General features: G+C 57.2%; 1 protein-coding gene across 1 annotated transcript in view; it reads left to right on the forward strand.

Moving 5' to 3' along the window:
- The window catches only part of CACNA1E (calcium voltage-gated channel subunit alpha1 E), a 107672-nt gene that overhangs the window by 9553 nt on the left and 71362 nt on the right, over positions 1-26757 (forward strand). Inside the window, 6 exon segments of the mRNA XM_086617853.1 lie at positions 6185-6451; positions 14293-14398; positions 14855-14994; positions 24785-24888; positions 25697-25849; positions 26160-26341. Coding sequence (XP_086473979.1) covers positions 6185-6451; positions 14293-14398; positions 14855-14994; positions 24785-24888; positions 25697-25849; positions 26160-26341 — 952 coding nt within the window.

Genomic DNA, 26757 nt, shown 5'->3' on the forward strand with positions numbered 1-26757 from the left:
ACAACATTGTTATCCCATTGATTTTAAAGATGCCAAGGCTGGATGTTGGACTCGTGGGCCTCAGTAATTAAACCCAGCAGTGTTTGTGAACATGGGTATGTTTTACAGCAGCGGGCAGCAAATGACACTTTTGGCTTAAAAGGAGTTTCAAATTTTTCTGCTACCGCTGCTGTGTGACACCTGGTGTGACTGCTTCAGCTGGATGACCGGGAGGAGTTTGGTGGAGTAGTGACAGTTTCTTAAATCTGGATGCATAGATTACATATTGGTGTGAAATTTGCTGGCTTTTGCTAGTCTTCCAGCCATCTAACTTCTCCGTGAATAAATTACCATGCTGACCCTGAGAAGTCAGCCGTTCAGGTCTGTGGTGGGGATGCATCCAGGCAGGTTTTTGAGAAGATGATGCTGATTTTAGTGCTGAGGAAGGCATGTCCTGGTAAGGCAGGCAGCTTGCGGCGAGCAGGCATGGGGAGCCCTGAGTTGGGTGAGGCTGCTGCGAAAAAAGTGAGCAGACAGCACAGAGGGAACACGCGCCCTGGCTTGGCCGAGAGTTGTCTTGCTGCAAGGCAGTGCAGAGCCTTTGCAGGGTAGCCGAGGCTGTTGTGCCTTGCCTGGGGCTTTGTTGGCAAGAGAGATGCCAACAGGGCTGTCGTGGCCCATATGCAGCTGCTAACATCTGCCCAGATGAACATCAGGCATGATGTGGTACCCTCTGCTGGAGATGCAGTCCTGGAGCTGCTCGGACCTTCTCCACCTGCGTCCTGGCTGTCCATGGGTGAGTTGCACCAGCCTGGGGACTCTGTCTCCCTGCCATGGAGGAGCTTGGCTTGGCAGGGCTTCCCCTTTGCCAATGGGGAAAACAGCTCTTCCTAATCCAGCAGGTAATGAATTTGTTCCTGGAAAAAAAAACAACTTCCATTCCTGCATGGTTATAAACACGCCTCTGAGTCACAGCTACCCAGTCCTGATTTGAAATTTGGCCAGAGCACTGTAGATGATTTTCTTTTGATCCTATTATGGGTTTTTTTTCCCCCTCTCAGCACAGCTAAAGCCTTCTTTAAAACATAAAATTGAATCAGGATGCCAAAAACCACTTTCGAAGATGAGTACAGCCCATCAGAGCTTCTGGGAATATGTCAGCAAAGCAGAGTCTGTCCCCCCTACCCAAAACTAGACCCTGCCTGGGGCTGTGTTAGGGATCTGTCCCTTGTGTGATGCTGTCCCTCAGATGAGGAAAGCCTGTGGCTTTCTGAGCAACCTGCGGCTCAGCAGAGGATGCTTTTAACAGTGTTGGTGGGAGATTTTTGGGTTACTTGGGCTGAGCCGGAGGCTTCTCCAGGGACCTTGACAGGCTTGAGAGGTGGTCCCGTGCAAACCTAATGAAGTTCAACAAGACCAAGCGCAAGGTCCTGCATGTGGGTCGGGGCAATCCCAAGCATGAGTACAGACTGGGTTGAGAATGGTTTGAGAGCAGCACGGAGGAGAAGGACCTTGGGGGTGTTGGTTGAGGAGAAGCTCAACAAGAGCCGGCAATGTGTGGTGGCAGTCCAGAAAGCCAACCATGTCCTGGGCTGCATCCAAAGCAGCGTGGCCAGCAGGTCGAGGGAGGGGATTCTGCCCCTCTGCTCTGCTCTTGTGAGACCCCACCTGCAGTACTGTGTTCAGCTCTGGTGCCTCCAACAGAAGGAGGACGTGGAGCTGTTGGAGTTGGTCCAGAGGAGGCCACGAAGGTGATCCGAGGGCTGGAGAACCTCTGCTGTGGAGACAGGGTGAGACAGCTGGGGCTGTTCAGCCTGGAGAAGAGAAGGCTCAGGGGAGACCTTCCAGCAGCCTTCCAGTGCCTAAAGGGGCTACAAGAAAGCTGGAGAGGGACTTTTTACAAGGGTGTGTAGGGATAGGATGAGGTAATGGCTTTAAACTGAAAAAGGGCAGATTTCGGTTAGATCTAAGGAAGAAATTGTTTACAATGAGGGTGGTGAGTCACTGGACCAGGTTGCCCAGAGAAGTCGTGGCTGCCCCATCCGCTGGAAGCGTTCAAGACCAGGTTGGATGAGACTTTGAGCAACCTGGTGTAGTGGAAGGTGTCCCTGCCCATGGCAGGGGGGTTGGAACTAGATGGTCTCGAAGGCCCCTCCCAACCCATTCCATGAGCCGCGCGAAGGGGTGCCACAGCCGCCGAGGGGCTGTGTCTTGGTGCGCGTATTCCAAAGCACCCGCGGGAAGGGCAGGCAAAGGAGGGGGGGAGAGAAGCCGAAAGCCCCGTTGCCCGCTGCCGGCGGCTGTGCGGGGGTGCGGGTGCCGCTAGATGGCGATGGCGGAGCGGCGGCAGCGCGCGCGCACCGGGCCCGGCCGCGTCCTTGCGGCGGCGGCGGGGATGGAGAGCGGGCGGGGAGGGGGACTTGATCCTCCTCTGGGACAGGGGTAGCCCAACGTGTCCGGTGATGCCCCGCCGTGCAGGGGTGGTGGCATGGCTGGGAGGGGGGGGAAAGGAAAAAAAATAACCATAAAAAAGCGAGGAAGAGGCTCGGATGGCAATATCGGTGTGAGGGGGGGAGTAAAACCTGTAAAACCCAGTGCATCCCAAGTGCCGTCCTGTCCTGGCACCTGCCATTGTCCTGTCTTCTTGGATTTCCTTCATTCACACACAAAAAAGCCCTCAGCCCAAACCCTAGCCCCACGTAGCTGGCTCTGAATCCCTGTGCCACGTTGAATCATGCGGGCACCAGCCGCGCTTCTCCCTGACTCACCCATCCCAGCGTGCTGGGGTGAGGGTCAAGACGAGAATGGCAATAAACATCCTGGGAAACCGAGCCTGCATCTCTTGACATAGCCAAGGATGTGTGTTGGTGTTTTTTTTTCTTGTGGTGTTTTTTTTTTTTTTTTTTTTGCTTTCAATCTTCTCTTAAGGAGCTGCTTTCTCATAAATATCCCATCCTTTAGCACCGTCTGAGCGGGAGAGAGGCTCCCAGTGGGGTCATCCTGCGCTCTGCTCTGCTGCAGCGAATATAGAGTAGAGCTGAGAGCGAATCCCTGGGCGCACGGCAAAGTCCACTGCCCCAGCAAAGGTGTCCAGGTAAGGCTTGCATCCTTGCTTTGAGGGGGCTGGAGGAACGCTGCTTTCTTTCTCCTCCTCCTTGGCCCCTCGCATTGAGGCAGGTGTGGTGCCTCTGAACCGGACAGGGGATGCCAAGGGAGCATCCAGGATGGGTCCAGCCTTCCCTGTTCTCCTCTGCCTCTGGTCACCAGCCAGAGGCTGAGCGTTTAGGCTGGGAGAGGCTTGGCTGCAGGTTCAGGGAGGTGGGTGAGGGCTGGGGGGGGTCAGGGAAGGAGCCAAGGCAGGAGCTCTGCAGCACCGAGGATCTGCTCCTGGCAATCGGCCCAGCCTTGGGCTTAATTAACAGCAGCTTAAAGGGTTGAAAGGTGGGAAGAGCCGCATCGCTCCTGATGCCGTGCTGGGGAGGAGGAGGAGGCGAAGGGGATGAGCCACAAATCATAATTGATTCGTTTAGGGTAGTGTCTTGCCTGGAATGAATCGAAGGGACTGTAATTAGTCGGTAGCTGGCATGGCCTCCTCGCTGCCCATCGTTGGTGGAATGAAAGCCCAGGGTCCCTCTGGCTTGTGCCAGGTCTGGCCGGTGGCCTGGGAAGCGTTTTGGGAGGGATCTGCCCACCCCTGCTTGGCTCCTTGCTGCAGTGGGGTGGTGGCAGAGCCGAGGGGCTTGCTGAAACTGCCCGATTACACCCACCTCTGTTACAAAGCTAATCAAGGGAGCAAAGTCGATTAGGGACACAGCACACGGGCATCGTGGTGAGCTCTCGGTGTTTGGCTGAGGCTGGGGACATGATCCCACAACGTTTTTTGCAAACGCCCCTCTGGTATCTTGCTGTGGAGGGCCTGATTCTTCCTCTTCCTTGCTTAGCTGGCCCGAGGGCTCCTGGCAATGCACCCATGAGAGCCTGGCCCAAAAACCAAGCCCTGTGGTCATTCAGTCGTGATAGTGCCCGGAGGATGGGAAAGTCCATGGTGAGGTGCTGCTAGGCTGCATCAAGGGAGCAGCCCTTGTCTGAATGAATTAATGATTTAGGTGATTAAAAGATTGATTTTGGTTTTTTTAAAAAAAAATCTTTTTTTTTGAGCCGTCTCAAGTGTTCCTGGCTGCTGCGCAGCAGATGCGGGGTATGGGGCAGGAGCTGCTGTTTGCAGAGCAGGTTGCTGGTGATGGGGTGGACCATCATGGGGACGTGAAGTGCCTTGGGACACTGGCTGGAGCCGCAGGCGCCCTTCCTGTGGGAAGGGCAGGTAGCGAGTGCCGAAGGCCCTGGGGAGCTCTTCAGATGTGGGATTGAACGTGAGGAGTGGGAGATCCTGTGTGTGACCAGCTTGTGGGGTTTGTGCATGTGCTGAGTGGTGAGGCCAGTGCCGTGCCCGTTGGGTAGGGGGGTCACTGGGAAGCTGCATCTCCCCTGCATGTGCAGGAGGGCAGGGTGGGTTCCCCCAAAAGGGGGTGGGCAGGCAGCAAGGGACCCTGAGCATCCCTGGGTGACCTCGGCACCCGCATGAGTCGGGGCACAGTACCAGCCAAATTCCCAGTCCTCTGCCTCTGGGATGGCTGGGGGGAGCGGGATCAGTGCCAGGATGGCTGGGGGAACCAGGGTCAGCATCCCCCCTTGCCCCATGGCAGCTGCTGCAGGGACACATCCAGACGGGGTCGTTTACACCTCTCTGATGAGCTGCTGTTTCTCCTGGCCAACATCAAGCATCAAAAAGAAAATAGCGAGGCGGGGGGTGCTAAGGGAGCTGATCTGTATGCGAGTGAGCAGGAGGGCTCTCCCCGGGCAGTCACTGGCATCGGGGTGGCTCCGGTGGGGAACGGGGAGCCCTGAAGTTTCCCAGGGATGGGGAGGGGGGAATGGTGCATGTGGCCAGAGAGATGCTCGATGTGGGGTGAGATGGGGTGAGCCTCTCACCTCCCCTGCAAGCAGGGTGGGGAGGCAGAGCCCCCCCTTTACCCCTCTCCCCTTGCCCCCCCCAATTTATCCACTCACCTAGGAACCCCCATGGGCTCAAAAGCCCTCAGCAGCCGGGGCTGGAGGGGGGGAGCTTCTTGCAGGGTGGGGGCTCCCCTATTGCCTTTGTTCCCTTCAGACCCTCCCCTCGCCTCTGACTTTGCGTTGCAGCAGCTCCCGTGCTTTGCCAAAAGAATGCACTGGATGGAGCGAGGGAGCGAGCCGGGCGTGTGTGGTGCGTGTGTGTGGTGGTGTGCGAGCGTGTGTGCGCGGTTGTGTTGCCACTGACTTCATTAAAGCAAGCTGTCCCCGAGCTGCAGAGCCGCGGCAGCCTTTAATTTCGTGGCCCGGCTCCTGCGGGAAGCCGGTTCCTGCCCTGGCTGCCAGGGGCTGAGCATCCCTGCCCGCTGCAGGTGCCTGCCTGGGGGCTCTGCACGCCCCCACCCACCCAACGGGGGGTACCAGCAGATGGGTGACCGGGTCCCCGGCGGCTGCTGAAGATGGAGTCGGGAGGAGGGAGTCGGATACTTGGCTCGAACTAGGCTGGACCACGCTGCAACCTGTTCCCCCGGCCTCCCCGCCGCTGCTGCGCTGGGTGCTGTACCAAATTGTGTTTTCCTTTAGCGATGGGGTGGATGGAAGGACTTGGATGCCAGCCCTTTCCCTGCTTCATCTCTGCCGGCAGGCAGTGCCCGGGCTGGCTTTGCTGGGCGGGGGGGGGGGGAGGGGTGTTGGGGCGTGGGGGCAAAAGGGGTTGGTTTGGGTTTGCAGGCAGAGCATTTGGAAGGATGTGGCTGGATTTAACCCCTTTCTTCATGGCGAAAGGTGCTTAGGGACCAAGCTGCTGCGGCCTCTGCCAAGCAGGCAGGATGGCTCTTTGCCTTCCCTGCTGGCCATGGGGCTATTGTGGGGGGGTGAGAGGGGGCTGGAGGTAGCCAGCTAGCCCACCATGCCGCTAAGCTGGTGCCACGCGTTGCCGCCTCTCCTTCTCCCCGTGGGTCCCCTCTCCTTTGGAGGGATGGAGGAGAGACGGAGCTGAGCATCAGCCTGAGAGGAGGAGGGGGCTGTGGTTGGGACTGCGCCCTGCAACCCCCCTCCCTGTTCTCTCCCCCCCCCCCCCCCCCCTCCCCACCGCCTTGACAGTGCTGCTTTGGCTCACCTGTGTGTTTTCTTCCAGGATGGCTCGCTTTGGGGAGGCGGTGGCTGGCAGGCTGGGCTCTGGAGACGGGGGTTCTGACCAGAACCGGAGCCGGCAAGGAACTCCTGTCGCTGCGGGAGGGACCCCGGGAGCCTTCAAGCAAACCAAAGCACAGCGAGCCCGGACTATGGCTCTGTATAACCCCATCCCCGTCCGGCAGAACTGCTTCACCGTCAACAGATCGCTCTTCCTCTTTGGGGAAGAGAACATAGTCAGGAAATACGCCAAGAAGCTTATCGACTGGCCATATCCTTTCGGCAGCCCCTGTGAGCCCCCCCCCCCTCCCTCCCAGTGCTCCCTGGATTTGCCTCAGTGGCCACCCAGGACACGTGCGTGTGGCACTAGCCGACAAGGTAAGCGCCTGCCTTCTGCTCTCCTTCGGTGTGCGGAGAGGGGTGCTCCATCCCCTCACCATCCCCCAGGGATGCTCTCCTCACCCTGTTGCTGTTTCCCCTCCTGTGCCGTGCCCTGCTCGGTGGGGAGCTGAGCCCTGTCTTTCTGCAGGGAGCCCCCCCCGGCCCCTCCTCAGGCTTGGATTTGGAAGCCCTCAGTGCTGGCATAGAGGGGGTTCTGGTCGTGGTTTAACCCTTTAGGGTTCCCTGGGGGGGTGTGTGTGGCTGGGGTGGGTCATGGCCTTTCCTCTGTGCCTTGATGTCTAGCTGGAGTCTTGCCACCCCACCCCATCTGGAGCCACCCATCCTGGTGGGGACGGACCCCCAGGAGCCTGTGGATCTCCAGTCCCTGCTGGGTGGTGGTTTTGTCCCCTCCTGCGCTTGCCTGCGTGTGCCCCTTTTGGTGGCAGGGGCAGGGGCACAGCCAGCCTTGCCATGTAGCCCCCAGCCCCCCACCGCGGCTCTGGGAATCGGTTGCCTGCGGCAGGAGGAAAGATGCTGAAAAGCTCTGGCTGTGCCCCATGGCCCCTTGGGCGGCTGGTGCAGGGGACCGTGGCGTATTCCAGGGAACCTCCTCCTGGGGCTGAGTGGAAGGTGCAGATCCAACCTGCTCCTTCCCCTGCTCCTCCATCCTTTCATACACCTCCGTGTGCTTCTCTCCCCCTCCCACCCTCCCTTTAGATGCCCTCGGGGTGCTCTGGCCGGTGCCCAGCACCGCAGCTCCCCACCAGCCTGGGCTCAGCACCCTGCTCTGCCCCTCTGAGACCCCTCCTGGGCTTTGCCCTCACTGAGGAGCTGAGCCAGAAAACTTCAACGTGGCCGTGCTTTGGCTTTAGGACCCTCCCCGTAGCGTTTTCTGCAGTGGTGATTACATGCAGCTCTTGCCGCTGCTGTTTTCTCGCCCTGCAACTTGTTGGGTAACTTGCTGGCTCTGCCGGCAAACGCGGCAGAGCTTGCCCCAGTGCCAGGCACCAACACCTTGGTCTGGTGCAACAGGTACCTCAGGGAAACCCTCTGGCGAGGCGCAGGGATGCAGGACAGGTCACCCACCCTGCTGAGCATTGCTGGGGAAATGGTTCCTTTGCAGCTCTAAGACGTCAGGTCGAGCCTCTGCTGGGTGGGTGCTGGTCCTGGCTGGGGAACCGTGAAGCCCCCAGGGTTGGGGGGTGACTGAAGGGGGTGAAGGAGCAGCTTGGGGGTAGGGGCTGAATTCCCCATGACGTCCCTAAATCTGCTTCTGCCAGCCGTGGTGGGCGGCTGTGGGAGCACCGGTGTGGTAGCGAAGATGGGGATGTGGCAGCTCAGCTCGGAGCCCTGCAGGGCAGTGGCCACGCTGGCCCATCAGCTTTTCCAGAATATGCCAAATTATTCACGTGCTTTCCCAGCGTGGTGGGAGGGCCCTCGCACCTTCACTTTTCGTTCAAAGCAAAAAGGAGCCAGGGTGCTGCCGCTGGCTTGGCACTCCCCGCGTGCGCCGGGGTCCCGTGCCGGTGCGGCGTGGTGTGATGTCTCATCTCTAGGCAGCCGCTGTCTCCTAGAGACTAGAGCTTCACCACCACACCATAAAAGCTCCCCGGTGTTATTCTCTCCTGGAATTTGCAATGCATGAGGGAGATGGGCTCATTTGATGGGTTTTTTCCAGAAGTGAGTGACATATCCCTACATGAGTGCTGGGAACAGGCACGCTCCAGGTGTGGGAGCGGATCATCCTTGGCCGTCCTCCACCTGGTTGCCATCTCCTTCCAAGAAACTCCTCCACACCGCTTGAGCTCTCGAGGGCTTGGGGATGGACAAGGCTTTTTGGTGACGAGTTTGGTGATGTTGGCCAGGCGAGTTGTTCCCATCCTCAGAGTTGTAGCCTGGCACACACAGCTGGTGCCTTTTGGTAGGGCCAGGGAAAACGTGGTGAGCATCTCAGCTGCCTGGCCTGAAGCCCATGGCATCGCTCTGGGGCTGGGGTGGTTTGGGGAGGTGAGCCTTGGATCTTGGCCACAGTCAAGGAGAGCTGCTGGCCTCGGCAGGGAGGTGGGCCGGTCCCGGTGCTGCAGGTTGGAGCGGACACGGCACCAAGGAAAGCTGGGAGGGCTGGGGTGGTGTGCGGGGGGGAGTGGAGGCTCTTCTTCATCCAGCTCCAGTTGACTAGGTAATAGGGCTAAAAATAACCGGTGATTCAGGCCTGTATATCTGCTGGGTAACTGTATAATTATAACCAGCAGCCTCTGCAGTTTGGCTTCCCGGTGTAAATAGGGATGATGCATGGAGGGGAAGGAGGAGAAAGATGAGCAACTGGGATTGGGATGCAGCTCCGTGGGGAGACGAGCCTTTGCCGAGTTCCTCGCTGGAAAGCCCAGTGCGTTACCTCCACTGGAGCTGCTTTTTTCACCAGTCCTGCTCGAAACGTGAGGCGGCTGCTGGGTTGGCTGTAGGAACATCTACCCCTCTTCTCTGTCGGAAACAAAGCCTCGTCCTGCCTGCTCTCCTCCTGCTGATGGCCAGGCCTTTAGCCCTGATTTCATTTGTTTGGCTGCCTGGAAAGCTGCAATTCAGTTAGCACATGAGATGGGCTGCGGCTCATCTATATCTGCTCCGTTCTTCATCCACTTAATCACATTTGACCTGGATAAGATCCCTCTCCCGCCCCAGAAAGGCTAGATGACATTGTGTGGCTCTGGCCGTGTCCCCAAGGGCAGCCGCTGGCTGCAGGTGCCCACCATCCGCTCTACCTGCTTAGAACTGGGCATCTTGGATGCTGGGTGGGCGCTGCCCCTTGGGGACCCTGAACATGTTCCACCACGCCTGGGCAAGCACCTCCTGCCCCTTTTGCCTGGATTTGGGCAGATCTCGGCTCCCCTGCCCCATCCCTGGAGGTGTTCAAGGCCAGGCTGGATGAGGCTTTGAGCAACCTGGTGTAGTGGAAGGTGTCCCTGCCCATGGCAGGGAGTTGGCACTAGATGATCTTTGAGGTCCCTTCCAACCCAAACCATTCTATGATTCTATGAAGAGCTGGGCCATGTTGTGTCGTCCTTGGGCAGCTCCCTCCTCACACTACCCAAGAACATCTCTCTTTTTTTTTTAATTTTCTTTTTTTTTATTTTTTTCCTCCAAGGCTCTTTTCTGTGCCCTTCATTCATCAGATTTTTAAAATGTGGTTTGTTTTTTTTTTTCTTTGGGGAGGGGCGAGTAGGTGTAATGGCAGGTCCATCTTTTTGACAGCCGGAGCGAGCGAGGCTGCCTGTCAGATGGTGAATTTAAACAGAGGCAGCTGTTGTCATGGTGACGCCAAGTTGCATCCTGTCGCTGTGGCAACCAAAGTTAAAAAACTGATGTTAAGGCAGGAAAATCACATGATGTGGTTCTTTTTTGTTTTTTTAAAAAAAAAAAAGGAGGAGAGGAGAGAGATTTGATTTCCAGTTACAAGTGCAGGGTGAGGCAGGGGAGAAGGAGAGGCTGCTCCACCCTACATCCCTCTGGAATTATGTCTGTCTGGACATCGCTTTCTGGTGACCCCAGTAAAGCACAGGTGGGATGATGGGTGACAGGGTGCCAGGGATGGGGACAACCTGGCAGGGCCATGGCTCTGTGGCTGCTTGAGGGCACTGGATGGCCTCATCTGTTGGGGGAAGTTTCCTCTGTTCTTAGCGATGAGCCAGGGAGGTGCTGTAGGGCTGGGGAAACCCAGAGTTGGATTAGGACCGCTCATGGTCTTTGCTCCATTTGGTGTTTTGGTTTTCTCTTGGAAAACAGCCTTGGAGAGGAGGTGGTTGCTCTCCGGCTGGGGTGTGGAGCTGAAAGGAGAAGGGTCGAGGTGTCCTAGGGATGAGGATATTGAAGAGGTGAGTCTTTGGTCCAGTTGTGCCCTGGGTGGATGGAGTGTGGGAAGGTCTGTGTGGAGTGGGCAGCAGTGGCAGGGTTGGGACCAGTGAAATAGAGTCCTCAGATGTAGGAACTGAAGCTCCTTCTCATCAACACCTGGGGAGCAGGGAAAGCCCCTCAGTGCAGCAGGTCCTGGAGGAAGCCTGCGTCGCAGTGGGAAATGGAGACTTAAGTTTCTAGGAGATGTTGGAGCTGGGCTGAGTGATGCAGGCAGGGGGTTAAATCATTCCTGCCCTTCTTGCTGGCCCTCTGAGGTAGGCTTCCCCAAGAGCCCTTTTGGAGATGCACGTGTGGTCTCGCTCCTCTGGCTCTTCTGCTCCTTCTCCACATGCCTTCCCAGGAGCAGGGAGAAGGCCACGGTCCCCAAAGTGGAGAGATGGAGGGAGGCTCTCCATGGCTCCCAGCCCTTGCCTGCATCTGGGGAGGCATTTATCTGCATAAAGGAGGTTGCATCAACGTGCCGCCAGCACTGTAAATCCATCTTCAGAGGTTGGAGCTGGGCACACTCCCTGTGTTGACAATATAGATGTTCTGGATAGTCTTGTTTTGGCACCTGCCTGGGAGGAAGGTGAAGAAGAGGGGGTCACAACTGGAAGCAAGACTCCACTGGTGGCTGGACATGTCCCTGCCAGACCCACCAGGGAGCTCCAGGCATGGGGTTACCCTGCAGCGCCCACTCCCAGTGGGCTGGGGCTTGGGTCTGGGAGGTGGTCTGCATGGCCTGAGGGCACCTTCCCCACCTCAAACGCACTGGGAGGGAAGCGTGGAGCTGCAGGTGTGGCGTGCGCTGGGATCCGCCGAGTTGCTAAGGAAACAAGTCAACGGTGCAGGGGAGAGAGCATTGGGTAAAGGAGATAAATCAATAAGAAAACCTATTTTTATCGGCTCCCTAATGATCCTTCAGGAGAAGCCAGACAAAGGAGGAGCAGGAGGCTGGAGGGAGATGGGCTTTCATGACCGGGCTCAGAGGGAGGCGAGTGCTACTCTACGTTTTGGGTGGCTGGAAGGTGGTGTAATTAGATGCCTAACGAGAGCGGATATGAAGGAGTGATAGAGGAGTGATAGAGCATCCTCTGATGGGCTCCAGCCCTGAGCTGGGGGTATGTTTGCTTGGGAGAGGTGGAATGTGTGGATAAAATTTCCCTTGGGGGAGGGTTTTCTTACCCTTGGACTCTCAAAACCTGGCACAGCCGGAGCTGAGGGGGCTCGTTTCGGCAGGGTCAGTGCCTTCCAGCTCTCGCCCAGCTCTGGAGGCAATAACCTAGGCTCAGATCCTGGGAAAAGTGGGCCAGTGGGGTTTGGAGAGGCACTTTTGGGCAGTGACCTCATGCTTAGGTCCACGCTTAGGACAACGATTGCTCTGTTTCCCTTGGCTTTGACACCCGCCAACCCACGTGCTGTGGGCTCACTGGAGGCGGAGCGGGGACACGGTCCCGTGAGCTCAGGCCATCGGAATCCGTCCTGAGCCCCCAGCCCCTGGCAGATGGGGCTCCCACCTTCTGGCTTTGGTAAATCTGGGGGTTGTTTCCCCGGTGGGACTGGTGGCCACAGGAGGGAAGTGGCGGCAGGGCAGAGGCTGCTTGGCGTGGTGGGGAGACGCGCGGCATGCTCGGCGGCGGGATGAGCCACAGAGAGGGCGGTGGGACAGACTCCCCGTGCCGTTCCCACGCTTCTCATCTAGGCCAGTGTGCCTGGCACTGGGGGAGCGGGCTGTGCCGCCCCACTGTTGCCCACCTTCCTTTCTCACCTGGGCTAATCGCTCGCCGGCTTTCGGGAAAATGAAACAAAAAGACCCCAAAGAGGCGGGTGGCCGGGGGCCGAGCGTGCTGACTCAAGCATGTGGCTGGGGCTGGGAAGATGGGGGAAGTAATGTGGCTTTTGCAGGAGCTGTGTGATGAAATAAATCCTTGCATGAAGCCTCAGAGGAAAACTTTTGGTGTCCAACCTCTTTCTGAGCACGGGGAACTGCACCCGGCTGGCATCAAGGTCCGATCCCGTGGCAGCGGTCTGTTTTTTGGTTTGTCTTTAACTTAGTGACCATTAATTTCCCTGAGTGGCCGTTTAAATGCCTTGGCTGAATCTTTCCTGGCTCTTCTCCCTGCCAGGCTAAATACATCCCAGCTCCTACAGGCTCTCCTCGCCTGCCTCTCCCGGCCAAGCTCTCCAGAGACCTGCTCCGATGCCCGGCCCCACTCCCACCTTGCGTGCATGGGACCGCTGCCACCGGGGTCGCTTCGTGGTTTCCAGTTCCCCGTGCTCATGGCCAGCACTGGGATGTCTTCTCTTGCCCATGGGCTCAGGGCCGCTGGTTTAAAGCATCTCACTGTAGTCGATGGCTTTGGTGGCCAAAAGCCAAGGTTGTGAATGAGAAGAATCATCGCTTTTCCCTGGGGGCGGTGGCATGGGCGTTTGGTACCTCCTGGCCCGGGTGGTGAGAACCTGAAGCTGCCAGGTCTGGAGAAGGCTGATGTGGTGGGGAAGGGCTGGGCCATGGTGCATCCTTCTGTCACTGAGGACTACAGGGCTTTTATGGCAACGACGCGGTAGAGGTGGAGGGGAAGTTGGAAAGACGTGGCTGTCCTGTCACTTGGAAGTGCTTTGTTTGGGGAGTTTGACTGCAGGCCAAGCAGGAGGCAGCTCCGCGCCCTCACCTTGCTCCCGGCAGGCCCTGGGAATCAAAAGACGAGAGGGAGCCAGGCTTAGGCTTAGGGTGCTTTCCTGGGCTCTCTCCTCCACCACCCCGCTTGCTCAGGTCCTTGGATGCCAGCACCCGCTGCCAGTTGTCCTGGTGCAGGATTGATCCCAGAGAAGGGTGTGTAAGCCCTAGACATGGCTGTAGGGTTTAGAATGCTCGTAAGGGTCGAACCAGATCTTGTTGATAAGGTGCCGCTACCCCTTGGGGTCTTACTGAAGCGTGGCTGGGCTGGGACGTCTCCATTGGGAGATTCAGCCCTGCCTGAACTGGAGCATGGACTCAGGAGTCATCAGTGTCTTGAGCTGCGAGCGCTCAGCCTGGTGCTCCATAGCACCCAGCGCTGCTCGGGCTCACCCTGTCACCCGCCGCGTGCTTGGCAAGGGACCTGGGTTCCCTGGGCACATCCACCTTGCCAAACACGGGACATAGGGTCCGGTCATCCAGGTCAGATCCCCAGGACCTCCCAGGGATGCCCCGTCCTCCTTGAGCCATGCAGATGGTCCCTCCCACAGGGATGGTTAAGGACCAGGACTGCTGGTAGCCCATGACACCCCCCTCCGAGCTCCATCTTCTGCTGCTTCGTGATGGAAGAGAGAAGGCAAGCAGCAAGGCCATGGTGTGCGGGGACATGCCAACCCTGGCCACCAGCATGCCACACCAGAGAGAGCCTCCCGGACACTGCCAGAGACCGTGCCAAAGCCTTTTCCAGACAAAGCTAGCCTGTTCAGAGCCTGGTTGTTCACATTCATACTTGTGCCTGTCTTCTGGGCTCCCACCACCAGCAGCATCTCTCTCCCAAGAGACCTGACAGCCCAGAAAAGGCTGTTGGTTAGTGTCCCGTGACCCCAGGAATGTGGTGATGAGGCTCAGCAGGTCTCCATTGAGGAAGGTCCTGGGGGCTCTCAGTTCTCTTGCAAACCCTCTCATTTCCAAACAGCACCAAGGTGGGCTTCACCCTCCTGCCCAGGAGCAGCAGGGAGGTGAAAGCTGAGCTGCATGCGTGCACATTCCTGTGGGGAAAGTGGTGGTGGCCACTAACAAGGAGGTGAAACGAAGGATAGGCAGGGGCAGGCTGGTGGGTCAGGGACAAACATCTGCCTCTTCTCTGCTCCTTAACTCCCCTTCACTCCCTTTGAGTACATGATCCTGGCGACCATCATTGCCAACTGCATTGTGCTGGCCCTTGAGCAGCACCTCCCTGAGGACGACAAGACGCCCATGTCACGGAGATTAGTAAGTACCTCGTGTCTGTCTGTCTCTACCTTGCATCGAGGGGGATCTGGTGGGTGAGCAGGGCATCAGCTGAGGGGACCCACTCCATCCTACCAGCCAATTTCTGCTGGTTTCAGGGTGGTAGGGCAGGAGGTTTCCTTGGGAACCAGTCCCTCCAGCCTTCCCAGGGCTGCTGTCATATACTCCTCCCCCATGGAAAGGGTTGAGGAAGGTTTAAGCCTCTTAAAAAGTGGGGTAGGGAAGGAGGACTGGGTAACTTGAGAGGGTCATAGCCCCTACTTTAGGTTTCCAAGGTTGATGCTGGCTGAGGAAGGGCTGGGAAAGCTCCCAAAGGGAAGGACGGGGCTGGGGAAGATGGGACGGGACGTGAGTTTAGTCAGTGTGGAAGGACTAGTGTTGTGTTTGCCCCATCTCCGTCTCTTCCGCCTCATTGTGTCACTGATTCCCTTCCGGCAGGAAAAGACAGAGCCCTACTTCATTGGGATTTTCTGCTTCGAGGCTGGGATTAAGATCGTGGCTCTGGGGTTTGTTTTCCACAAGGGCTCTTACCTGCGTAACGGCTGGAACGTCATGGACTTCATCGTGGTCCTCAGCGGGTGAGTCAGGCGGTGCGAGGCTGTTGGTGGGGTTGGGCAGCCGGGGCTTGTCCTGGTGGGGACATGAGTTCCAGGGCATGGGGCAAGGCCCTGGTTTGCTGTTATCGGTGGTGTTTTTTCATCTCAAAGAGGGAGGGGATGACGGTTCCCTGTGCTGGAGGCTCCTGTGTTGGGCAGCTGACGGTGGGATGGAGTTCCCTGTTGGGTGAGGAGAGCTGGCTGTGAGGGCATCATGTCTAGCTTTTCTCAGCTGGTGGCCTGGTGTCTGCCACCCATTTGGGTGTGGGGATGAGTTGGGAGTATGGCCTGATGAGCAACTGGATGTGGTTTGGGAGAGGTCTTGATCAAAGCCCCCATGGGGAGGGAGAGAATCTCTTCTCCTTTCACCTTCTCAAGCACTTTCCAGCCTTGGCCCAGTGCTGGGAGTTTGGGAACAAGGTCTGGGTGGGGCTGAGTTCCCAGGTGATGCTCACTCAGCATCCCAGCACGCAGCAGTGATGCTGGGGGTGGTAGCGCACAGAGCTTTGCAGGTGCTGGTTGTGTCACTGATGGTGTCACCTGCTGGGGATGCGGCCCAGATTTGAGTCCTGCTTGTGGTGCGATGGGCTGTGCTGGTGACACAGGGACAAACAGGGGCATTTGGGATTGTGCTAGCTTGCAGTGACAATTGGCTTGAGCATAAACCCTGAGGGTGAACCCCCAGCCCGTCGCAGCCACTGAAGTGCCCTTGGGAAGGGGTGCCCGGATCATGGCTGTTGCTTTTTGCATGCTGATGGAAACACTGCGTTCAAAGGAGCTGGTTTGATGCGTATGAACAGGTGGTCTCTGTGTTCATTAGCTCTGCTGGCTGGGAAACTGAGGCACGGGAGCCTGGCGAGATACTGGGGGTCTCTGCTGAGTTGCTTGCTGCACAGTCCTGTCCCTTGGCTTGCAGTCTTCTCCTGGCTGGTGGCACCACGTAGAACATGACATCCATGTGGGTGTTTGGAGGAGGAAGACTATGCTGAGCCTGGTGCTGCCAGGGCCATGATGATGGGCGCTGCTCATCCATGGTGGCGAGGTGCGAGTTGGGAATGCGCTCGAGAGAAGGCTTGAAAAGAACGTGGCCAGGAACCTTTTGACTCCCTTGGTCCGACGTGGACCTGGACGGCCACAGTCTGAGTGTGCTGGTGACGGGGTGATGCTTCTCAGTGGGCAGTGGATGGGCTGCCTGCAAGCGGTGCAGCCATGGCACAGGGTGCTGTCACCTCTTTGGCATCTGTAAAGTGACTCCCCCAGGGGAGGGCTTCATGGCTGGGCGGGCTTGCCACTGCTGGGAAAGCGGCCGGGCAAAGGAGGCCACATCCTGGTCGTGTCTCTGGGCACAGCATGGAACATGCGTCACCTCTGGTAGTGACAAGAGGGGGGGTGTCTCAGCCTTGTTGTGCAGCAGCAGTGCAGGGCTGAGCACCAGTGGCTGGGAAAATGCCCATTGGCTGCCTCCTGGCCCGGGCATCCTTTGGGTCCTGGGCCAAGGGGAAATATGGGGCTGGGCGGGGGGTTCACCATGGACCTCTCCCTGCTCTCCCCGTGGCTCCAGGTGAGCTGACTGTAACTGAGCCGGTGCTGAGTCAGCACTGGGCACTCACTCACTGGTGAAAGCCTTGCCAGCTCCTTTCAGTGCCACGCAGGGCCCCGTGCCAGGGAATCGATTGTCCGTGAAGGGCTGTCGGCATCACGCCGGCTGCCATGCTGGGAGGTGCCGGGGTCCCCCTAACACCAGCACCTCCAGGGTCTGCTTCGCCACCATCAGCCTCCTCGCATCCTGATGTTTGCTCCAGCGGGATGAAAACCTCTCCCAAGAAACGCCGAGATACCCGCTGGCTATGCTCTGGCCGTGCTGGTGCCTGCTGGCATGGTCTCCCCAAGTTTTTGGGCTGAATTCTGTTGTATGGTGAGTGGAGGAGACAAACCACAGATTTTTATCCTGGACAAGTTTTGAGGAGGATCAGGTCACTGGGGGATCAGCTGGACCAAGCCATGGGTGATTCAGTGCTGTTCCACTCCTGCTTGCGCCGTGCGATGCCGACGAAGCCGCAGTTCTTCAGCGCCGTGGTCACCCCTCCCTCCCGAGGAACGCTGGCCTGTGCGAGCTGCCAAATTATTGGCAAATTCGTTCAGCAAATAATCCTGGGCTGGCAAGTGACTTGCAAACAGCTTGCGGGAGAGGGTTTGCTCTTGGTGGTTCACGCTCTGTCGGTTGCGTCAGGCGAGCGGTGAAGCCTGCATGGGGGAACGTGCGCTGGCAGCCGGCGGGTTCAGGATCATCTTTGCAGACTAAAACTTTATGCTTGATTAATATGTGAGTGCCTGGACAGAAACCGTCGAGCTCGGGAGAATTAATGGTCATTGGGATCTCGTCACGACTTGGCAAGAGGCGGTGGCTGCGGTGGAGGGGATGCTGTGAGCTTCGAGGATGGAGGGTAGCGCTCGCCATGGGATGTGCTGACCGGTTTGAGATGCTGGATCCATGAGGATGGACCAGAGAGGATATCCATGTGATCAGGACCCACCCCAGGATCCATTCCTGATAGACCTAGAGGGACCCGGCATCACTCGCTGGCCCTTGTCCCTCCCAGGGTGACACAGGGTACGACTCTTCCTTTCTGGACTTATTTTTTTGCCACGTGTCCTATAGGAGAGGTGCTTAATGCAGGTGGCATCACGGTGTTGGGGTTTCCATGAGCCGTGGGATTTCCTGGACATGCTCTCCCTGGTATTAATTAGCCTAACGAGGGGCTGCTGCTGTGAACAGTCTCCTGGGACCCTGTGCAGGAATGGATGGTACTGACTTGGGTTCAACTGGTGTTTGCTTCTTATGTCAATAAATCCAGATTTTTTCATCTCAGTGGAAATCAACGCCCACCTAAAACTCCCTGATGCTAAAGCTTCCACTGGGGAACTAATAGTCACATTTGTAAAGCCGCTCTGTTTATAACCTGTGGTTTCCAAATCATCATCGCTGCCTGAAAAAAACAGCCTGTTCTCCCCCAGCTAAAAATATTTTTCTCCGAAAATGTGCATAAAATACCTTCATTCCGAGGCAGAACCAGGGAGGGGAATGTCCGTGTTTCCCCTGGGGCTTGGGGGATGCTCGCCTGGCCCATGCACGAACCAGATGTGGCCGGGCGCTGAAGCTGGGCTCATGACCTGCTCGATCCAGCGTGTCCTGGACCAAAAAGTGCTCAGAAACAGGTCAGGAAGGACAGTGGAACCTTGGTGACCTCTTAATCGGTTGTCCCAAGAAGAAGTTGAAGGACCTTCAGCCATTGGCAACTGGAGCATCAGCTCCGTGCTCCCTGGGTGCCGTTAGCATAACAAATAGCGAACCATGTGCCAGCCTGTCTTGTCCTACACGATATTCAAAGGAGCTCATGGAAAAAGAAGGGTTAAATTCCCTCTGCAAAGATCCAGGTGGGTGTGTTGCTTCGCACACTCCGATGCCTTGAGCATCACAGCACCGCGCTGGCTGCTTTTTTTTTTTATAGCAGTTGCAGCAGTAACACAATAACACGTTACGTGAGAGGTGAAGGGGTGGGCAAACACTTCTGACAACGGCGAAAACATCAAAATGGAAATCAAAAAGCCCTTGTAAAGCTGTGCTGCTGGGGAGCTGGGGAAGCAGCTGCCATAAAACCAGGATAAATACAGCGGGGTCACTAAGTGGAAGAGCCAGCGTCAGGGTTTTTCGGAGGCTTTAATAACAGCCGCTACACCTGGATGCTTCTCCTGAAGCCCTTGGGCGCTGCGGTTTCCGTTAAGGGATTGTACGGAGTGGAGCATGGCCAAGGGAAGGCAGGAATGAGTGATCACCAGCAGCACCCGCCGTGCCCTGAGCTAATCCAGGGCCAACCGGAGGGCCACTGGCCCGTGCGGGAAAGTCCAAAATCCAAAGTCTTCTCCCTGCAAAGGCAAGAGGCAGCTGTGAGCCCCTGACCTCCCGGTGAAGTCCCGTGCGCAGCCGTGTCCTGATTGTTGGCTGTTCGTAGGAGGCTGCTCCCTTCTTTGCTGCGGGGTTGCCTCGGGACAAGGAGGGCACGTTGTTGCTCGTTGTGGTGCTGCCTGGATTTTGGGATAACTGTCCTGGAAAGCGCCCGGTGCCCTTTTTGCCATTCCCCTGGGCTTCCCCATGGCAGAGATGAGGACGCTTTGCCCCCTGGTATTTAGCTTAGCTCACCTGACCCAAGCTCACCCTTTTGGTCTTAGAGGTCCAGAGATGGAGATGGGGGGGGTCCTGGAACGGGTGCTGGCAGAAGCTCCTTGCAGGAATATTGACATCATTTCCCCTTGTGGTTTGGAGTGCACACCCGTGCCAGGAGCAGGCTCTTGCCCCAGCGCTGACACCTGCGTTTCCCTGATGGAGGGAGGACGGTGCACCTCCAGGCAAGGGAGTTTGGGATACAGGGCTTGGAGAGCAAGCATTAAATTGGAGCAGACCTCAGCATCCCAACAGGATTATTCTGCTGGAGCTTGTACTGTTGCAAGGGGTGTTGGCCTATAGGGTGAACCAGTAGAGACAACTCTGAGCCCCAGGGCAGAGCAATGCTTTTATCACACCAGATAAGACCTTTTTCCCCCTCTTCCCTTCTTTTCCTTTCATGAAAGGTGCCTGTTTCCAACCCAATGTCTGCCTCATCTCCCACCTCCTTCCCAGCTCTTTCCTTCCAGGACAATTAGTAAAGTGTTTGGTCTTTCGTTTGGATGAATAATTAATTCCCCGGCTTTGTGAATGATTCATGTGCCATATGCCACGGTGACGGGATGCACCCGACATCGGCACCTCATACAAAGGGCAGTGCCATTTCCCTGACCTGGCGAGAGGACGGGGCAGGTGATGAGGGGAAAAAGCCTTCACCCTGCTGGGGACAGGTGGTGGGGTGACACCAGGACACCCTCGGGCAGGCAGACCCCTGGCTTTGGGGGGAGACAGGCATCCTGCCTTCCCCCCAGTGTAGGATCCGGCTGGCATGCTGCTCACGTGGTTCACCCCGTCCTTCCCAGCTTCTCTTCCCCAGCAGTTGGTTTCCCGCAGTGGAGTGAGTCAATCCCACCCACATGGCTCCTGGTCCCAGGGGCCATTGCCACCACCTGCCCCAGGCACCCATCCACCCGGGGGGCTCCTTCCGCAGCCCCCACACCGTTGCTCTGCATCGCTGGGTGCAGAGCTCCGGGGCTGGGGCAAAGCCTTCGTCCAACCATGGACGGCGTGTGTGGTGTTTCTTTGCAAGGTCGGGCTCCTGGCAACGCCTTGAGGTTTCCACCAGGTCCCATTTGTGCAAATTTGGCTTCACCGACATCTCCTCCCCCTGCCAAAACCTGCATCTGCCACAAGGCGTCAGATGGGCTTGTGGGGGGGATGCTCCATCGTGTGCTGCATCCCAGGGGCTTCTCTGGGAAGAGGTGGCCTTTGGGGGACTGTATTGTCCCCCATATTGAAGGCTGACATTCTCAGGGTGGGCAACTTGATCCCCCAGCCCTGCCTGGGGTCTGTCCTGCTGCTCGTGATGCTGCCTGCAGAGGTGGGGGGGGGATTCACCAGCAGAACAGGGCAAGAATGGGGTAAATTCATCAGGTAACTTACTTTCTGTGAGCCGTTTGACCAGTGTATTAATTATGCAGTAGACTCCCTCATAGAGTCAGGTGGCGGTGCAAGCCTTCGGGGGCCTTTCCACTTAATTATAAATATTAATTTGTGTGCCAGCCAGCCAGCACCCTCCTTGCCCCAGATTCTGAGCTGAGATTAGATTGTCTCGGCCGATCCTTCCCTCTGCCCGTGGCCCGGGAGGTGCCCTTTGCCGGGACGCCCCGTCTGCACGTGCCTCTGCAGCGGTCCCTGATGGGGATGGTCGAGGGCTGCTCGGTTTGGGGTGAGGGGGATGAGTCAAAGGTCCATCTGATCGGTTTGGGGGTTCAGCCTTTGCTTGGGGTCCCTGGCACGAAGCCCTTTGTGGTGTGCCCTGAGCTGCCCCCAGGGACTGAGGCTCCAGGGATGCCGTGCTGATGCTGCTCCCAATGGGATGGTGGGGACGGGAGCAGGGGGCAACACAGGCACCGTAGCGAGTGGTAGTGCCCAAATTTGGTGCTGGCTCTGTCCTAGTAAAAGGGCTTTGCATGGGCAGAGTCACTGAGCATCGCTCGTGGTTTATGCTGCCAAGTCCCAAAGAGCAGAGAGTCGTTTTGAATGTGATTATTCTTTTTTTTTTTATTTTTTAAATTTTTTTTTTTTTTTTGCTTCATCCTCTGAGAAAAGAAAGCTGGAGGTGCAGGTCTTCAGCTGGAGGTGAGGGCGTGCGCTTTGCTCAGCCGCGGCGAGCTGGAGCGGTGCCGAGGGCTGAGCATCACTCCGCCGGCTGCCAGCCGCGGAGCCCGCAGGTGTGGCGGGCCCAGCGGGAGCTCGCCCTTCACTTCGCACCTCGAAATAAAGGAAATACAATAATCAGCCTGGTAGCAAACACAAAGCATCGGATAATTTTTTGTTATTTTTTCCCCTCCAAAAGCATGTTTTTGTCTGCCGGTGGTTGCTCACTATTCAATTATACTTTGGGGGATTCGCATGTATTTCCCATCCTGCCTCCTCTCTCATTTGCATTCTTCCAACAGCTCCTCTCTGCTCTTTCCTCCACCTGAAGTCTCTCTTCCCCCTTTCCTACAAAGAAGTAAAACTAACCCCTTTGCCTGGGTGACCTATAAAAACGCCTTCACTTCCCCCCCCCCTTTTTTTTTTTTCCTCCAGTACATATGATGAAAAGCATGAGATCATTGGGATTTTTATAGCCCAATCTGGCAGCTTTTTCAAATAACTTGGATGGGTGAGAAGTAATTTTAGTTTGGGTCCTTGCCTAAAAATAAAGAATAATTATTAGCACATCAGACGTGGATATTGTAAGTGTTCGAAAAGGGTTTAAATTGTTCTACAGATACCGGAGCTGCCACCCTGTGTCAGCACAAAGGTTTGTCACAGCCGGAGTCCTGTCTCTGTGCCGTGCGTCTCGAGGAGCTGTAAGAAATCTTAATATTTATGTCAATATATCAATAAATCAGAAAGGGGTTGTGCTGGGTGATAGGGGTGGCTCTCTGAAGAGGAAAAAAAAAAAAAGGAAGAAAAAAAAAAAAGAAAAAGGCATATTTAGAGGGTTAATAAGCAATTAGCAGGTGAGATGCCGAAGTCTCAAGCAGGAAGGTGTGTTTCCAGCATTGCGTTTATTATTAGTGGCAACGTGGCGGTGGTGTCTGTGGGAAGGAGCGAAGCCGGGCTGTTGGGGAGAGCTGGGGTCTGTTGTTTAGAGCCACTGAAGGGCTTGGGGAGAGCGGACAGAAGCCATCCTCGTGTGCCTGGAAGCTTGCTTGGCTTTTTCCAACCACCTCAATCGCTCTAAAGGTGGTCCAGGGCTGCTCAGAGGCTCTGGGATGGATGAGTTTGCCGGGAGCGTTGGCTGTGCCTGTGAACTGATGTATTTCGTGGTGTGTGGGGGGATCATCTTTGTCGTCAATCGGGAAACACGTCTGCAGTGCAACTGCCTGGCTCTGGTGGTCTGCTCAAACCTCCTTCCCAGGGAGCTGGTGATGTCCCCCGGCACCCAGCGAGGACAAGGAGCACGTCACCTTGCCGCAGCGGAGTCCCATTCTTAGCAGCTAATTTGGAGCGTGGCGGAGCGGCGCCCTGGAATCGCCTGAACCTTGCCGAGAGGCTCGGCGCGCCAGCTCCCGAGCCCTTCAAACGAATCTGGGTTAGCAGAGGACTTTGCAGCCGGGGCGCTCTGCTCCCTGCCGCTGCCGTGGTGGTGGTCCTGCCCCGGGGATGAGATGCGCGGTGAGGCTGGGAGCCGTCACGGCTCCACCTCCATCCCTCTGCCCAGCCGTGTAGGACCATGGCTCGTGCTGCTCTGTGGTGGTGGGAGAGAGCTGTCGATCCCTTTCTGCTGCCAGGAGCCTTCCAGCCGGGCTTTTCAAGGCACTGGGCTTGCATCCAGCCCAGGAGCATCCCTGATCTCCTAGAGATGCTCAGCCCTGGCTGGAGTCAGCGCAGGGGGCTGCAAACACCTTTCCCTCATCCCTTTGGGAGGCTGATTGGACACTGGGTGTCGGGACATGAGGAGCAAAAGCTGAAGGAGGGTCTTGGGGTCTCCAGCGTGTCCTCTACGCTGGTGTTTTGAGGAGCACTGGGTTCATCTGCTCTTGCTGACAGGTGGCACGGAAGAGATGCAAGTGCCTGTGCTCTCCTCTCTCCCGTGTGGCTGTGCTTTGTCGTGCTTATTGATTTTGGTCTTACAACTGATTTAACAGTGCAGCAATCCCCAGCTTCTGGGTGCTCCCAAATTGATTAAGTCCCTTTTCTCCTCTCCTGTCAGCCCTGTGGGGAGCGGGGACTGTGCCGAAGGGGAATGGGGGAAGGGAAAGTACCATCAAGGGAAGAAGGTCCCCATTTATGTTGCGGACAAGCAGCCTGGTAGACAGGGAGTCGTGGGCGATGTCGGAGCGACACGTCTCAACCGCTGAGGGGCCAGGCCTTGCGGCCAATGGCTTGTGCCAGGGCAGGGAGGAAGAGGAGATTAGGGAAAGGAGCTGAAAAGTTGAAACAGCTTGGTTTGCTGGTGGTGACAGGGTTTCTGCTGCCGGGGTATCCTAGGAAACCCAGCCGCCTTTCTGGAGGGGCAGGTCGGTACCTGCCGTACCTCGGGGAGAGGGGGAGAGAAAGAGTGCTAATTGCTTCGCGCGCCAGAGAGCCGCTCTGGCCTGTAATTAGATGAATTAGTGGAACAATGACCCAATTTCCCGCAGTTTTTGGATTGCTGCAAACAGCCCTGAGGTTGCTGCCTCCCTCTGTCCCACTCTCCTCCCCATCCCCCCCTCTCCCATCCCCTCCTCCTCCTCCACTCCAGCTCTTCCTCCTCTTCCTCCTCATCCAGCACCTCAAGAACCGAGCCCGAATTGGAGAGGAGCCCATGAGCTCCGGCACCACTGTCTGTGCTCCCGTGGCTCTGCCAGCATCCCCGAGCCGCACCATCCCCATCCTCTCAGCAAGTACCGGAGCCTTAGAGTATTTCCACTGCCAGACTCCGTTCTGCCCCAATTTGTTTTCTGGAGATAGGCTTGAAAAAAAATCTTTGTGTTTTAAAAGCAAACCTCTGGAGTCCTTCCTGCGCCTGCCGCTTGCCTTCTAAGGTCATCAAACTTTCATTAGTATAGATTTTTGAATGCGTGTGAGGTTCTCGGCTCCTTCTCAACAATCTCAGAGGTGGGGCTCCGAGGAAGCTCCACATGTGGAAAAAGCAAGAGGAGCTGACGGCTGGAGGTGCTGCCAGGAGAGCCTAGGTGACCATTAGGGGAGCACAGGTGACCATCAGGGGAGCCACCTCCATCTCTAGGGCACCATCTGTGGTCCAGATCCTGGAAGGGAGTTTAAACCCTCGAGCTGCGATGAGCGCTATGTCTGCAGCATTGACTGCACGGCATGGGTGATGACCAGTGCTGCGGTGTGTCCCCAGCCCTCCTCGCACACAGTGGGCATCAATGTGGGACTGCCAGGGCTGGACGACCCCTGGGGTGGCTTTGGCTGTCCAGAGTGGCCCATGAGCTTTGGTTCCAGCATCAAACGGAGCTGTCTGGCATATGGGCTTCGGGAGGTGTTGAATCTCTGTATCTGCCCAGGGACACGGTGCTCCTCATGGCTCCCCCCAGCCTGGCCTGAGAACATGGCTCTTGGCATCAGGGTGACTGAGGGTGACTCTGTTCTCTGCCTGTCTGCCCACAGCATCCTCGCCACTGCTGGGACACACTTCAACACCCACGTGGACCTGCGGACGCTGCGGGCTGTGCGTGTGCTCAGACCTCTGAAGCTCGTCTCTGGCATTCCCAGTAAGTTGCATGCTCCTGGTCCTCCTCCCGGGGTGTCTGCATCCATTCCTGATGTCCTTCAGAGCGAGAGGGGTCCTCGTGCCACCTCGGAGACATAGGGTGCAATCTGGGAAGAGGGGGACAGACCTTCCCACGGAGCGGGCACTGTATGTGCCATCTTCCCAGCCACGCCTTAGGTAACCCGCAGGGGAGGGCACTGTGGGATGGCAGCATTCGGTGTCCCCGGGTGGCATTTCCCCGCGCTCAGCCTGCTCTGGGTTGGCACAAGGCTGGGCTAGGTGGCTCGCCAGGGCTTGCCGGCAGCTCTGCTTCTCTGGGCAGAAGGCGGTGGGTGGATCCTTTCAGGACTGAGGTTTATTTGGGGGAGATTTCGGTTATTTTGCAAGATTTCATCTGCCAGCATGGGGATAAATAAAGAAACTAGGCTGCTGCCGGCGCCAGTCCTCCTGTCCCTCCTGCCCTGGGCAGCGTGCTGGATTCATGCCTTGGGGGCAGAGAGGGGGATAGAGCTGCACGGGCCATGTCTCACCAAGGACAGGCAGGACACCAGAGGTGGGACCAGATCCAGAAACCAGCCCTGCTGGAGCCTCGTTCCGCAGCCTGGCCCTTCCTGCTCCCCTGGGATGGTGCTTTCCTCCGTGGTCCTCAGCTGCCTGAAGGGACCCTCCAGGCTCTGCCGGCCTCTCCGATGACCATCCGTCCTCTCCGCTTGCTGTCCTCCTCTGGCCAGGGGTGGGATGGACGTGCCCCAGGCAGGGGGTTTGCAGCACCGTGCTGAGCCGTGCTCTTTTTTATTCCCCCCTCCCAGGCCTGCAGATTGTGCTGAAATCCATCATGAAGGCCATGGTGCCTCTCCTCCAGATCGGCTTGCTGCTCTTTTTTGCTATCCTTATGTTTGCCATCATCGGCCTGGAGTTCTACAGTGGGAAGCTGCACCGAGCCTGCTACACAAACAATTCAGGTGGGCAGAAGGGCTCTGCACCCGCGCTGCGTCCCGCGGGTGGAAAACAGCCGGGGCAAGTGCGCGTCGCTATGGTGGGAAGCCTGGGGCTTGGAAGACCCTGCGCTTTGCTTCGTGTGCACCAGGTGTCATCTGGTCACGCTCAGGATGTCCTGATCTCTTATGGGACCGGTTTATGGGCAGCCAGGGCTAGTCCCGCTGGGGTGCCCCACTTTATCCCAAGCCTGTCTGCCTTCAGGCTCTTTTCCTTGCCCATCCCCTGCCTCTCTCTCACCCCTGTATCCTTTGGCTCTCTGCTGTGTGCTTGCAGGTGAACTAGAGGAGCTGGACCCCCCCCATCCATGCGGAGTGCAAGGTTGCCCCCCAGGCTACGAGTGCCGGGAGTGGATTGGTCCCAACGATGGGATCACGCAGTTTGACAACATCCTCTTTGCTGTGTTGACTGTCTTCCAGTGCATCACCATGGAAGGGTGGACCACAGTCCTGTACAACGTGAGTAGCATTGATTTGGGGTCTCTTTGGGCAGATGGGGATGGGGAGCCGGAGCTGGTATTTCTGTGTCCTGGAAACCTGGGAGACGCTGAGTTTCCTTTGTGATGGAGATGGCCTCAGTCCATCCCATTTGGGCAGGAGATGGGGAATGAAGAGACATGTGGCACATGTCTCCAGGCAAAGGGAGCTCCATGGGCTTCGGCCCTTGTCTCGGGGCTGGTTGTGCAACTCATTGCAGGGAGCAAAACCTTGTGAGCATGAGCTGCAGCAAGCCTCCTGCTTGAGGGCTGTCCCTGGGGAGCGGGCAGGCATCCTTCCTTCCCTCCTCCTTCTCCTCTGCTCCTTAGGGCAGCTCTGTAAGAGCAGACGTGGTTTCTGGGTGCTGCCCAACCGCTCTCCCTGCGGCCCAGGCAGCG

Source organism: Tauraco erythrolophus, chromosome 10 (genome assembly GCF_009769465.1).
Source record: "Tauraco erythrolophus isolate bTauEry1 chromosome 10, bTauEry1.pri, whole genome shotgun sequence".
NCBI lineage: Eukaryota > Metazoa > Chordata > Aves > Musophagiformes > Musophagidae > Tauraco > Tauraco erythrolophus.